Genomic DNA, 15,900 nt, shown 5'->3' on the forward strand with positions numbered 1-15,900 from the left:
AAATGAAAAAATTACAGCAGTTAAATCCAAAACATCAATGTAACAGAAAAGTGCATCAAAAATTCAGAATAAGAATAAATTACAAGAGAAACGATTAAAATATTTATGACAAAAATGCAATTAGAATTTATCAATAATGTAAATTGCATTTTAGACGTTATACAATGGCCAACAGAATTAATTTTTGGCAACAAATGTTTGTACAGGTACCAAACTTACTTCTATAGCTAAGAAATTCTCAGAATGACAACGTAGTAAGGTGTATGATAATATCGTACAGTCATGAAACGTTCTGTTTATATTATTAAATACTGTTATTAATAAACTATTATACATAATTCACACAGAGGGAAGAAGTAGCGCGAGTAGACTGTTGCTTGCATTTGGATGATAGTACTTTATGTGTCGATGGAAATGTTTTTTTTTTTTTACTGAGAATAATACAAAAATCACTTATTTCGTTGTAGATAACTTATAGTTGCAATGGTGCATATGTTACTACCGATTTATCGTTTGCACGTGTCTTGTTTAAATTGATCAAATTTTGCCAAATAACTTACTTGGAAGTCCGTTTCATTTGATTAATATTCATATTACATATTATACAGCCAGAGCTCGTGAAACTAACGTTTTCTAAGTTATTTCGACTTAAAATTCCCCATATTCAACTACATTGAATATCCACGTATAGTATTTTTTATTCAAATTAAGAAATAATTACATAATAAAAGCAACAAATACCATAATATTTGTAAAACATACACAAATAATAATTTATTTGTAATCTTATGATAATTCTACTAAATTATAATTTATATAATATTTATTTATTTATTTATTTATTTATTTAGTTTACGGGATGTATCCCTTTTTTTTACAAGCTATGTTTACATATTTAATTTTAACTAATTTTGAGAGAAAGATACAAAACAAACAAAATTACATAAAAACAAATAACAAAAGACAAATAAAAAATGTTTACAACTAATAAAACGAAATACAAATAAGATATTACAAAACTCAATACAAATATTATTATAATATAAAATTAGGATCCACATTAGCACTTCTAAGTAACCGGCGGTAATATTATAACTATAAATAATTATACAAATATTTTTTCTATAATTTTTATCAGGGAATTTTCTTCCGTGCCTCATTATCCGTTTATCAAATCTTTTCCTGAAATCGTACCTTCGTGTTCGTCAAAAAAAAATTCTCATAATAATATAAGAATTCTATGGCTCTATTGTTTTTTTAAATTAAGGCTTATGTCCCTCAAGGTGACCTTTGACACTACAACATACATACTTCTAATATACCGACCTCTAATAGCACTGTGTTGAGCATGACACAGATCTACTAGCTTCTAACATATACCCACTCGTTGTTTCAGGTCATATTCAACAACATTTAAATAAAATTAAGTCGTGGGCATCCATATTGAAAATTAAAATAAACAACGAAAAGTCTGTACAAAAATTTCTAAAATGAGACGAATGTCCATCACTCGAGCTAAACAAAAAACTATATTCCTCTAAAACCAACAACAAAATACTTAGGTATTGTTGTGCTTGATAATAAAACTAACTTGGTACGACCAAACAAAACAAAAACGTAAGCAACTAAATACTCGTCTTCATTTACTTCGACCAATATTAAAAACCAATTTATGACTTATAAATATTCTCTTATATTAAACATTAATTAGACCAGTATGTTCCTATGGAAATATTCCCTATTTAAGATTTCCAATCAATAACCTTAACACTTACAACAGGTGCCCATGGTACATAACAAATACTGCCCTTCACAATGACTTAAAAATATCTACTGTTAGTGAACTCGCCAAAGTTTTCAACAGATTGTAATATTCTTTTATAATAATAATAATAATACTAATAATAATTTTTAACATAACATTACACTTGTACTAAAATAAAAATATTAAATTGTAAAATTGCTATTTGGGAAAGAATGAGACTAACAAGAGAGAAACATTCATAAAATTGTATTTGTGTGAAATATTGTTTTGTTGTAAATCCAATTCTTCAACGAGTAAATTTTCATTTTAATGTTTAATAAGATTTTGAAATTCGGTTAATAGTTTCTTTAGTTATTTTCAACAGAGTTAAATTGTTTTCGAATACAGCTATGTTAAATATTTTAAACGAGTCGCACAATGAGGTTGATTGATGTGTGGTGTATGAGCTCAAGTGCGGTGAGCAGGCAAATTTAATTGTCGTCGAATTTAATTAACATAATACATGTCGTGCTATACGTGTGCACTCATTGTGTGTTAAGTAATATGAACAACGAGTCATACCTACTGCCTTCCAAACAATACGAATTGTTATATGTTATACTTCTTGCAGAGGATATTATTTGGCGACGGCGAACAAAAGGAATCCGCAAGTTATTACCCGACCAAGGCACACACGATTGCGAATGTGTTATAACTTTGCCGTGTGAATGGATCTCGACCAGACGTGGCTCTATTTAGAAAATTAATTACAATATCAACGCACACATTTTCTTCACTTATTCGCGGAATTATACTAATACAACAATCAATCTCATTGCGTACGCTAAGACAAGATAGTTGTTACGAGTCTTGACGAATTCTGTGTACTGTGTTCCCTTACGCACAATTGCATTACAGGTAAACACCGATGAAAGCGTTTATTTGAAATTATCGACTATTAGGTATCGCGCGAATCTCACTTGCGTTGAAAAAATAACCAATAAGTCAACTGAGGAGGGGTCATCGATGATTATCGCCAAGACAAATACTTAATTAGCAAACACTCTGACCGAGTAAATAACTTGTTCGCGTATAAAACCCTGGCTGATTCATTCCATTACAAAAAAAAAACTGCCAGACTTTTATAACACCCAGTCTTTTCAATCTTTCTTCATTTCTTTCGCTCTGAACGAGTGGTGGTCTGTTGCGTGGCATCGAACCGAAAGACTGTTGTTGTTTTAATCAGAACGAAAACGTCGACATCTTAATTTATAACCACTTGTACGCATGAAAGTAAACGAGATAAATGGTATCCTCGGCATCCCTTTGCTTAGCCTTTCCGCCGCTACTCGGCTAAACTAACGCCATTATTAACCGTTGAAAGGCCATTGTTTTTGTTTCCCCGACAACGGCATTATACGACAAGCCTACACGCTGCACTCTTTTTGTCGACCGTTTTAATACACTCTGATTGCGTTGGGATTACTTATTTACATTGTCACTCGTGAATTTCATTAAGTTTTCACCTTGTACCCGTTCACAAATCATTCAAATATCGATTCCACTAAATAACTCGACAATGCATCGTTCGATAATAATGAGTTTTCGTGGAAATTCTTGGAAAATTTAAGAAAAAGTATTCGGTGTAGTAACCTCCCTATGGTATTACTTAAATTGGAGTTTCAATGTTAAGCATTCATAAAGATTTCACACGTTTGAATTAGACACCTATAGGTGTCGGGCAAAGCGTTTAAAAAATTTCAATTAAAAATGAAAAATAGTATCGCTTTTTAATTATGGTAAATATTTGAATTAGTTTTTAAATTAAAACTGTTTTGTATCTGTCTCAACGTAAAGACCTCAAGTGTCACAACGTTCAACCCGTACTTGTAAAAGTTATCAAAGGGAGCGAAATGCATTTTGTAAAAGCCACAAGAGGAATGCTACACACTTTAAGTATTATCTCCATTGCGTGTAAAGAATTATTGTGTCCTATTTTATAAAAGCATATTGTTATGCGTTTTGATCCCCCGGAGTGTTTGACATATTCGAGCCGCCCACACGCACCCTATTTTCGCCAATAGCTCAAATACTCTTCTGTATAACTTTCTGCGCACATCAAACAAAGGGAGTCGTGAATGGTTCAAAACACTAAATAAAACATTACAAGAAAAAAATAGCATTTAACTTTTTCGTCAAAACTATACAACTTTTATCGAGTCTATTTGTTTTGTTTCGCTTTTATTCGAACAAAAAACAGTAATCATAAATAAACGCGTCCAGAAGGCAAAAGTACACTGCGCGGCGTTATTCACATTTACAACAGTGTTGGTTAATATCTATAATAATAAATAGCAATATGTACAAATGATTGTGATTTACACGGTAGCATTTAATGAACGTTCTAAACACGTGACATAACAATATATTAACAGTAATGAATAGTAAAAAATAGTCAATGTGCGCGTGCTCGTGGCGTACTCGTTAACAAAGACATACTGTGCACTCTCATTATGTTATGCTCAACAACAAGCTTTACTTGTATTGAGGGGTTGCAAGCTTACACATGCAAATCTAAAAAAACCGGTTGTCTCACTAGTTGTTGTCACACATATGTCAGAAACGAGTACGCGCGTCGGTTGTTGTGCATTTTATCACAATAACAAAATTAAATATCGACCACTGTAAACAACAACTTTTTAAATTCATCATTTCTCGATTACTACTCCCCGTCAAGGTAATCAGTAGAATTAATTAATTCTACTCAGTTATTGAAATTACTTTTGGTGGTTTGGACTAGAACAGATTGAATTTTATTACAGTAGGCATTTAATTCAGTTATCCGCGAACGCACTAACAAAATATTAAAATTCCTTGAAAATCAAAATATCTAGAATCGATTGAGATAATACATTGATAGGAAAACTTGTAACCAGAAGACATGGAAGTTGTTATAAAAAAATATTTATATTATGCCAAATCTCGATTATCATTTATTGTACAAAGGTATTATGAAGAATAAAATAATAATCAAATTTGTTGTGAATTCATGAATAATTATTATCCAATTATAACTCGGTCCAAAATATCACGTGCTTCATTGACTAATAATATTAATGTGATAAATACTATTCATTGCAAATATAATTGACTTTGATCATTTTACAAACAATATGGGGTTTGAAATAATAGTAAAATGCTTTTGAAAAAATAAGTATACCAACTGTTAAACAAACATAATTTATTCACAACATCAGGCACCAAGATACAACGTTTACTCTGATACCGATAGAATAATTCAGCAAATCATTAAGGCTATTTTCAAACACTGTGTTGATATTTTTTTATCCATTTGTATCATCAACCCTCAATAAAAAACGTTTCCGTAGTAAGTTGAATGAAAACGAAATTAATAACCCGTGCAAATCGCTTACGGTTATTATGAGGTACATTGTACGTGAGGAGCTACTAGTGTCTCCGGTCGCGAAGGGCAATGTTTTTTCTGGCCCATTCCCATCGGGTTCGCCGAGTACTGTGCAACATTAAGGCCGCCGCCCTTGGAAGAATATTTTAATTCGGCTCATTGACGCCGGTGAAAATGATTTGTAATTGATCATTATCACGCCGTGGCCACTCGGTCGGCTCACAATGGGCTTACACTCGGTCGACACATTATTCGTGACATATGTTTTGACCTAACCCCTCGGCTGTGTTTACACGCGTGATTCCCTATTCAATAAAAATAGCGATTTTTTATCCCTCGGGCCCTCCCTGATCCGTTTAAGTAGGTGCTCTTCGATTGTGTGTCGCCCAGATATACACGCACAAGAGCTATGATCGACAACAATAGTTCGGTAACAAACACACATGCATAATGGTCGCTTGAAATAATTAAGCAGATGTTTTGTGTCTTCTTCCTTGCAATGTCCCGCGTACCTATACTCTGTCCACCGTTACTAATTCGTTGAAACGTATCTACAAAAATCGTTAGACTGAATAGCATCAGTCGCTAGGCTTTCCATGATGGGAGATGGCCAGATAGGAGGGGGTTTGATATTTTATTAACAACGATTACATAGTGAAAATACATAAATTTTCATCGAGAGGGACAATGAACAATTTTCTTATGTTTTTTACACCGACATAATTCTTTTGTTAGAGATCGGTCAATAACCGGATTAGTTTCTCCATTTAATAAATAAAGAACGCGCGTATTCTTTAAAATAATATTTCTAATTGCCATAATTAAAAAATAGCGGTACTCAAGATTGTTCACGTATTTTTATATTACACNGAACACACGTATTCTTTAAAATAATATTTCTAATTGCCATAATTAAAAAATAGCGGTACTCAAGATTGTTCACGTATTTTTATATTACACAGTAATTTAAATGTTTATATACATGTCTACGTTAACTCGACTATAGGAGAGTGCAACATATAATTTGCCAAATATTTGAAATTCGTGCCTAGGAAACATATTCTATGTTATCACTATTGAATATTTACGCGTGAAAACTATCTAAAAATAAATGTTGAATAAATAGTTCTCTAAAAATTTCACTCTAATTGCCCTATTACTTATCTGATGATAATTTTCGTCGAGTTTCAAATATTTTACAAAAATGAAAAATTTAAACGTTTAATACAAATGATGGCTTTTTTCATTAAAACTTTTAATTAGTACCCACTTGAGCTAACAACTAAGGCACTATGTGCATTCATTTTATACTCGTACAACAGGAGTTTATGGTCCCTTAATAGTATGCGTGTGTGCGTAAATCTGTACAATATATAATATATATTAAAATGCACTGAAACCGTGCAACATTGTTATTTTGTATTGTGTTATGGACGGAATTAAAAAATAATGGAGATAAACTTGGTAGAAGAATGTACTTGAGAAAAAGGGGTGGAAATAAAAAAAAAAGAGAAAAATATACAAAATGATAATACTGCACAGGCCGAAAGTACATATTATAATGATTGATTGTGGGGCGGCAGAGTAGGGGGACTACACAACGCCATTGGTCGGTAACAGAGCCCCGCCTATTTCGACTCACCGGCTTCTGTCGACGTTCACGAGGGTCCGTCTCAATCGACACACAGTTTCGTTTGGTTTCGCGTCGTGTGTACGGACGCTCCGAGTTTCAGTTGTGTCGGTCAAGTGTCGTAGAGTTTACCGTGTGAACCGTTGTTCGCGTTTAATTTATACGTTTGTTAATCGTTCCGTTCGACATGGACGGACCACCACATATGACCAATTTCGATTTTATTATGGATCATCATCATCATCACAGAGGCCTGGAATCGTCGGTATCACCACCGACGGTAGCCGCGGCCGCTGCTATTCAACATCATCATTTACACCATCAACAGCAACAACATACCAATAGCCAACAGCCCAACAGTAAAGCGGACCACATAAAGCGCCCCATGAACGCGTTTATGGTATGGGCTAAAATCCAAAGACGGCTCATAGCTCACGATAACCCGAAAATGCACAACTCCGAGATAAGCAAAAGATTGGGTGCCGAGTGGAAACTGTTGAACGAGACCGAAAAAAGGCCTTACATTGATGAGGCCAAACGGCTACGAGCTTTGCATATGAAGGAACACCCCGATTATAAATACCGTCCACGCAGGAAACCCAAAATACAAATGCAAAATAATAACAATAACAACAACAACGGAGTTGCGGGCATCGGTGCTGGCGTAGGTGGAGGCGGTCAGATGCACCACAAGGCTAACTTTCACAACTTCCCAGTCGTGTCCACGGGAACGTCCAACTTTGCCAACTTTCCCATGCCCTACTTCTCGTCGGCTCACCACCCTGCGCTTCACTCGTTCGATGGTCTCGGCGCGGCCGGTTATTCACCCGCTGGTCTGGTCGGTCCGTACTTGGGTGCCGCTATGCCGTCCTTTGATCCCATTCACTTGTCCAAATTGGTAGCCCAACAGCAACAGCAGCAACAACAGCAACAGCACCAACAACAACAACATCATCAACAGCAACAACATCAAATGCAACTACAACAAGCAGGCGGCATGGGGCCTGGTTCGCCGGCTTCCCCGTCTTCCTCGGATGTCAACATGAACTTACCGTTATCGCAGCCGTCCGCGGCGCACGTGGGACCCAAAAATGGAGCGGCTGTAGTCAGCTCTTTCTATAATCCGTTTTATCCGTCGGCCGGGGGCAAACCGGGCGGCCCTTACCCGCATCACATGAGTATATTCCCTTCGCCGTTTTCGTTTTATAACAGTGCGGCTACCGCTGACGATCACCATCATCACCACGCGGCAGCATTCGCTCACCAACAACAAATGCAAGACAACAGGCCTGGATCGGCGTCGTCCGACATGGAAAACGATCCAATCACCAGACAAGTTCCTAACGTAATTCATTAACTTTGCAATATAAATGGCAGACATTATTGTTTTTTTATCAAAGCAGGTAGCTGAGAGGAGTATTTATTTTTTATTTGGTAAATTCATACTAATGTTACAATTGAAAAACTTGACAAATTGTCACGAAAAAATCATTTTCATTCTCCGCAAATGCACATAAGAAATGATACTATTTTTTTTTTAATAAATTGGAATTAAAAGAATTTGAATGAGTGGAAATTTATTTATTTTATAGGCCCCATTCATTTTCTATTAGTACCACCCTAAATATTATTCATTTTTATGTAAACAACGCTGACAAAGTTTTTTTTTTTTTTGTGAACTCGGACTAATACCTTATTTAAAAGGTATCATGTAAATAATATTAATACAAACAAAGAACGTGCATTGTTAGTTATTACTCTAATAAAAACTGTTCGCAACACATGTAATGTTTGTGATGCTAATAATCAGTATTAATTGATTCTAAGTAAAAACAATATTTGTGTGTTTCTGTATATTTAAAGTAAACTGTTATTGCCCATCAAACGAGTAACAATCGCCTTTTTTTTTTTTCGTGGTATCCCTTTTCTATATTTATTTGCACGATTTTATTTACTCACATTGATGTACTGTTCCTTTATGTTACCCTTTGATATTATCAACTTTTATCTATAAAAAATGTTTGACCATTTTAATTTATGGTTTCGAGCCATTTTTCAATAATTAATGTAATCAAATATATCAATTTTTTCATTATTTAAAAACAATAATTATGATACCCATGTAGATAACATTTATGATAATACTATTTCGTTATTTATGTACTTGAATGTTCCATTAATTTTGTTAATAATTAGTAATTATAACGTTTAAGGTAATTATAATGATGAATAATTGTTGATTTTGTTACTATTATCACTGAAGTGATAAATGTTTGTGTGTGAGTATATAATAGTAAGTGTATACCGTTCGTGTATTGGCCGGTTAATTTATTTTCTAAGAGTAGTGTTAAGAGCCTAAACAAATGTTTGAAAAAAAATAATGTCGCTCGTTGTACTGAATTATTTATAATTTATGTAGATAAAAATGTATTATACTAATATTACATAATTATAATTAATATGATTGAAATGCAATGGTTATTTATCGCTACGTACCTAAATACCCCTTTAATTGTAAATAACGATAAATGTTGTAAAAATGTGTTATACTTAATAAAAAAACAAATTATTATTTAATGACGTATGCCTTGATTTTGTTATTTTTAATGTTATTTGTTTTGTTTCTTTTATTTGTGTCAAGAAAATAACAATTTATAACATGTATTTTAAATACATTAATAAAATGGTTTTCAATAGAACTTATGACTATTCTTTCTTAAAATCTTCACCGTAAATGCTGTTACTTGTTTATATAAAATAATTGTTTCTTATCAAATGAATCCAGCTAATTTAATATTTTTTTTTGCTATTAAACGTCAATTATAATAATTTTCAGTTAAATTACAAAATATAATACATTGGGAAATCTACCCTCAAGTTGACAGTTTATAGTATGTTAAATAAATGTTCATCTCTTTCAAGATTCTCGATAAAAGTTTAAATCGAAGAAATACTTATAAATGAAAAAATATATAAATAAAAAACGCCCCGAGTTATTTACTTGTATATTACACGGGTGGCAAATTATAGTTGAAAGTTTTTTTAAAAAAATATATTTTTCAGTCAGCCTATTGGTGTTTTTTTATGTTATGTTATTTTTACCTTTAATGGGTGCATCAAGATTAAAAAATATCCAACATTTTCAAATATTAGATGCAAGTTTCTCCCAATAATGTTTTTTGTAAATCGAGCAAGTTTTCAATAGAAATTAATAAATTATTAATAACAATTATAAGTATAGGCTAGTTAATAAGTATTGTTATTTTGAATGAGCATTTTAATTTTAATAGAGTATGATTACTCTACATCTTGTTTAAATATCGATAACTATAATAATTATTCTAAACTCGTTAACGGTCGATATGAATATTTTTGCGTCCCTCTACAACAATTAGTATAATTATAAATACATATTCATTTATAATTTTTGAAAGTTATTATGCAACCAGCACCGGCGCAATGGATATGAGAAGTATACATTCGCGCATCGAGGGTACACTAACCCGCAAATAAAATTAATTATTTAAAAAGGTTACTTTTAATAAGATAATAGGGCTTTAAAAAGTTATTTTGCACAGGTCCCTTGATTTGTAGCGTCGGTCCTGTTTTCAACACAATCCTTACTTAAATTTTTGTTCAATCAAAAATTTGGTAATGATTAAAATAAACGAAATAATTGACTATATTTTTATAAAAAAATATTTGAATTTCCTACATACATAAATTTTATCAAGGATCAAAGGTCAAGTAAAATGTCAAAGAATTAACAATAAAGGTGATTTCTTTGGCGGCACAGTCTTAGACAATTTCTTTTATGGTTTTTGTTGATGACAACCCAATTTTACAGGATTCTGTCGTATAGTCATATTTTAATTACACATGTTGAAAAACAACCTTTTTTTGAAATACATCAATTCAGATCAACTGTGTATAGATAGGTAGGTTAACTGAATAGTTGATGATATCTCACACAAAAAAACATATTACATCCCAACTAAGGATGTATCCGTGTTATTCATATATATATATGTGTATATTAAATATAGATGTATTCTTATAAATTCTATAATTAATATAACCAATTTTAACTAATAATTTAAAATTTTTTATGTTAAAATTTCATTCTGACAGAATATTAATAAGACATTTTTTCGGTATACACAATATTTGATGTTGTACGTCCGAATTAGTTTGTGAAACTTCACTTAATTCACATAGACTCTTGTGAACTCTTTTTTATTTTTTAATTTGACACCTTCAGATAAGTGTTCACCCTAGTACTATCCTTTCTGGATGAACATTTTTTTATGTGATATTCAGTTGTACAAGAACAACGGTGTCTATAGGAACAATATGAGTTTCAGATTATAATACAAAAAGAAAAATAATAATAAAAAGCAAGCACCCCTGACTTTTGAATCTCACGAATCCGCCGCTTAGGGGATGGTGTTGGACTGATAAAAATGTCATATAGAAAAAAAAATGGTCCTGTTAAGACCCTCTTTATTTATTTTTTTGTTATACACCGATACACGTCCTATTATATTATATTGGTGTGTGTATTTGGGGCGATGGAAACAATAAGTGTAATATCAATGACAATAATGGTAAATTGATTTTTCTCGCTACACTTGCCCGCAACTGGCTTTACAATTTTTGCGGTTCACATGTGAAATGTTTTATTACAGATTATATTAATTGATACGGAACAAAAACCATACAGATGGAATTTATTTAAGCGAATATTTTACTAAAATTACATGTGCGCTTAATAGTTTTATTTAAAATCTTCTATCAGGAAATATACTAATATCCTAAATATAACATATCTCCTTAAATCAATAAAAATGGCCCTGATTGTAATAATTTTCAAATGGCATTTATGGGAAGCCGTTAAAACTTTTAAGCATTGTTATCTTATACTATATCAGTTGACAATAGATGTTATGGAGAATTATTGTTTGAGTTACATTTTTATTTTCTACATTAGTAGTAATTCTAAAGAATACAACAACAATAAATATAAAAAAAACTTTTACTAACTTTACCAATTATGTAATAAATTATACTTACAATAATTTTAATAAAAGCATAATTTCATATCAATCAATTTTCAAACATAACATAGAACAATATATTAGCGTTTGATACTTTTTTTTAATTTCGCTAAATTTTAAATAATTAAATATTTTTTTTCATTATTTTGGCCGAAAAAGTAGGTTAGGTAGTGAATAGTTCCGTGTTTTTAATTTTCAGTTGATATCCGCGATAAATTCTACTAAAAAATTATTATTACATTTTTTTTTTAAAGATTTCTCGAAAAAATAATGCAACTTTTTACCGTGGTCTTGAAATTAAATCAGCAAACACTTTTTACTATAAAATTAATAATTATTGATTTGTCAACAATAGTAATTACTTTTGATTGATAAAAATTAAAACATTAATCTTAAACGTTAATTCTAAAATGTTTTTAATAAGAATGTATTTAAATGTCGTAATAATGATAATATGTAAGTACACAGTATTACAACAGTTCTGCTGCACAAATCAAATATTTTAAATCTATTGTTATACAACAATAGAAAACACTAAGCTGGATTATAATAAACTAGTAGCTTGTACCGGACGTCAGCAGGATTTTGAGGTCTGGGCGTTTTTTGACAGGCACTGATTTCCTTAGATAGTTTTTGCATTCAGTCTAAATGAGAAAACCTAGTGATTTTTTATGTTGATTACTTAATATTTAAATATTATGTAATCAATAGAATTAGAGGTGAACTTATGCAGAGCTCGCGGAGCGCAAGTTTTTCACCCGAAATTTCGGTGATAAATTTTTATACACAAAATAATATTTACAAGTAAACAAAAAAAAAAAAAATGATAAAATTGGACAAAACAGTTTATTATTATTTTTAGCCCTAATGCGTCCCTCTGAAAAAAAATCCTTTAATATGTGTTTCTGATGGTAGTTATTTTATTATCATCTAGGAAAAAAACCTGATTTATAAAATATACAATTATAATAACTGAATTTTTCTAACCCAATAAGTTTGGTTAGTAAAGTATATAATTATATAAAAATAGTAATTATTTTGTGAAAGTTGTACAATGTCTATTAGTAATTTTTACAAAATGAAATGCGCTTACATTTGCAGTGTATCGTTAACAAAAGACTACATTGAGCAGCTATTTATTTAAATAACACTTGTATTTTGTTTTCGTCTTTTAATACTGTTAACAGTAACCACTGACTTAAGTTATAACTTTATTGAAACGGTTGAATAATTAACTTTACTTCTTAATATTACCAGTACACCTCATGTTTAAACTGGGTTAGTTCATTTAGAGAATGAAGCCATTCAGGGAAATCTAAAAGAACATTTTCATATTATACTAAAGTAACCCTTAGAGTACACTTGTATATTAATTCTAAACGAGATTTAAAATCATCAAGCTGGAAACAGTGTACGCATGCCTAATCCGTTTAATTGGCATCAGTTTGCGTTGGTTATACAAAAATTGCAGTCAATCGTGAAATTTTTGTGGTAGAATAAAAAAAAAAAATGTCTACGTGTACTTGTACCCATAAAGGCACAAAAAAATGATGAAAATAAAAAAATACTCTACCCCACATTATATTAAATACCCGCCGGGTAATTTATATGCGATCTTTTATAATATTATTCAATCGCTAAAAGTCTGAAGTGGATCACGATAAAAAAAAAAATGTCGTTTTCTCAGAGCCACCGCCACAAAGACTTCTCCCTCGCGCTTTAATTTTGTGTTTAATATTACTGTAAGATATTATGTATGTATATTTTTTTCTTTCCGAATAGTTATTTCTGTTCAATAGCTAACGTGAATATGTGCATTTATATGGTATACTTGAATGTGACATATCCCTGTGCCGCTGTAGAGCTCTTGTGTGTGTTATAATGGGTTTTGTTACCGCCTGCACACCAACAACCAGCCAGCCACTGTGGCGTTAGAACTCCTTATGTATACTCAATTTTAATAATAATAATACAATCGAAGTATGAATGGAAAGTGTTGCCAATTAAAAAACAAATAATGTCAACAGCAGCAGAATCGCATATTCATGCACGTGTTGATTGGGGTGAAACGTATAAAATTAAATTGTTGTGTTCAGTATTGGGGTGTTACAACAGAGAAGAAGAAAACCTACATTATTTACTGTAGTGTGATTTGTAAAAGATCCCTGCTATGCGATTGTTTCTCCAATTGAGATTCCTATTGATGGTTAACACTGGTGTAATTATGGGGGGGGGGAATGGGTGTCATGTCCCCCTATGGCAAAAATAATTACACGGCGAGGATACATTTTTGTTGGTTTGGAGGGGAGAGCGGATAGTTTTCTTATGTATATGTCCCCCCAAGACGAAACCCTAATTACGCCACTAATTGTCAATAAGAAGTTATATCATCAGTGTTACAGTATGGTAGAAATTGTGACCACAAATTATCGTCATTTACCAATATGTTCCTGCATTAAAAAGAAGCGGTTGTACTTTGACTTTTACTGTATTTTATGTTTAGGCACACTGTACTCAGGATTTATGTCAATTAATCATTTTACACCATTCACGTACAACAACAGTAAATTACATGTACAGGGAAACGTAACGTTAAAACACGAGTGAGTGGGTAAATCAGCGATTTGTTATCTTTTTTTTACCAATGAAAAACGCTGACTGTTTTAAATACTTTCCTTGAGACGGATGTGATGGCTAAAAGAAGATTCTCTGTAACAAAAAAAAAAAAATAATTCTTACGCTGAATTATATTTTTAAGAATTTTTTTTTGACTTCCGTTTGTGATTTGGTAAGCGGACACCTGATAATTATACACATGTATTGATACAAAACCATGTAAATATCATTCATTTTAAAATATAAAAAAAAAAAAATTATTTTTGTCAACTTTATATTTAGCATACAAATAACTATTTTTAAACTGAGCTTCTAAGTTTATTTTACACGAGTTGTGCAATTTATTATTATGTCTTACAAGAATTTTATTTATTTTTGAAGTCAGTTCATTAAGAAGTACCAGAATTTATCTGTTGTCGATCATTTGTAGGTTGTTCTAGTAATTCAACTTTCAAATTCTAACCATCTGAAAATTTGTTTAAAACTTCGTGATTTCCCTATCCTGAGCCCAATATTAGAATATAATATATTCTAAAATTATAGAAAAATATTATTCACTTTAACCTAAACAAAAATGTCGAAGTTATCTAAAATAGATTTATTATTTTGTCATCTACACTTCTAAATAGTAATCGGAACACATGACGCAATAAGTAAGTGTTTGTAAATAATAACTGTGCCAAAGCCTAGTGTAAACAATATTAATAACTATAATTCATATGTTATAATATTTATTGTCTAATAATAAACTTAAAATTTGTATTTTATAAACAACAAACAAATAAGTTGCTACTTTCTTTTGTATTTTAATGTAACATCTGCTAATCAGGGATGTATTTTCTACATCATGTTTAATATACACTGTTATTTAACGTGACCCCAACACATCTTAGTTTTAATGGATTTTTATTAGTCACGATACGGTTTTTCTAAATATGTAACGCATAACCTACTGATTTAAATAGAGATTGTTAATTTTGGCGGATTTATTGATCAACTCGTTTGCCTTTGTGTTATCACAGTTAACTTTTCTTTTTCCTGTTTAAGTTTTTGATCCGACGAGAGTTTTATTAATTCATGATTTTACGGATGAACAATTTTTTATGTGAAAAATAAAATAAAATAAAAATAAATAGCGGTACTATCGGTTTTGATAGTCTTTAATATCAATACAACTTTTTAACTATACTGTTAAACGTGAATCGTTGAATTTGTTTANCCCGACGAGAGTTTTATTAATTCATGATTTTACGGATGAACAATTTTTTATGTGAACGCGGTACTATCGGTTTTGATAGTCTTTAATATCAATACAACTTTTTAACTATACTGTTAAACGTGAATCGTTGAATTTGTTTAATAGAAGGCGTCAATCTCAATTCTTCTAATTGTACTTTAATAAATTTATAGACAATAATCGTTAACAATT

At 31.3% G+C, this 15,900-nt stretch overlaps 1 protein-coding gene across 1 annotated transcript; it reads left to right on the forward strand.

Annotated features, from left to right (window-relative positions):
* Positions 1-6,834: 6,834 nt before the first annotated feature.
* LOC126899150 (transcription factor Sox-19a-like) lies at positions 6,835-9,378 on the forward strand. Its single transcript, XM_050673744.1, has one exon. The coding sequence runs from the start codon at positions 6,986-6,988 to the stop codon at positions 8,153-8,155; it is 1,170 nt and encodes a 389-aa protein (XP_050529701.1). The 5' UTR covers positions 6,835-6,985; the 3' UTR covers positions 8,156-9,378.
* The last annotated feature ends 6,522 nt before the right edge of the window (positions 9,379-15,900 follow it).

The sequence above is a fragment of the Daktulosphaira vitifoliae genome, unplaced genomic scaffold (assembly GCF_025091365.1).
Source record: "Daktulosphaira vitifoliae isolate Bord-2020 unplaced genomic scaffold, ASM2509136v1 Scaffold_2, whole genome shotgun sequence".
In the NCBI taxonomy this organism is placed as follows: Eukaryota; Metazoa; Arthropoda; class Insecta; order Hemiptera; family Phylloxeridae; genus Daktulosphaira; species Daktulosphaira vitifoliae.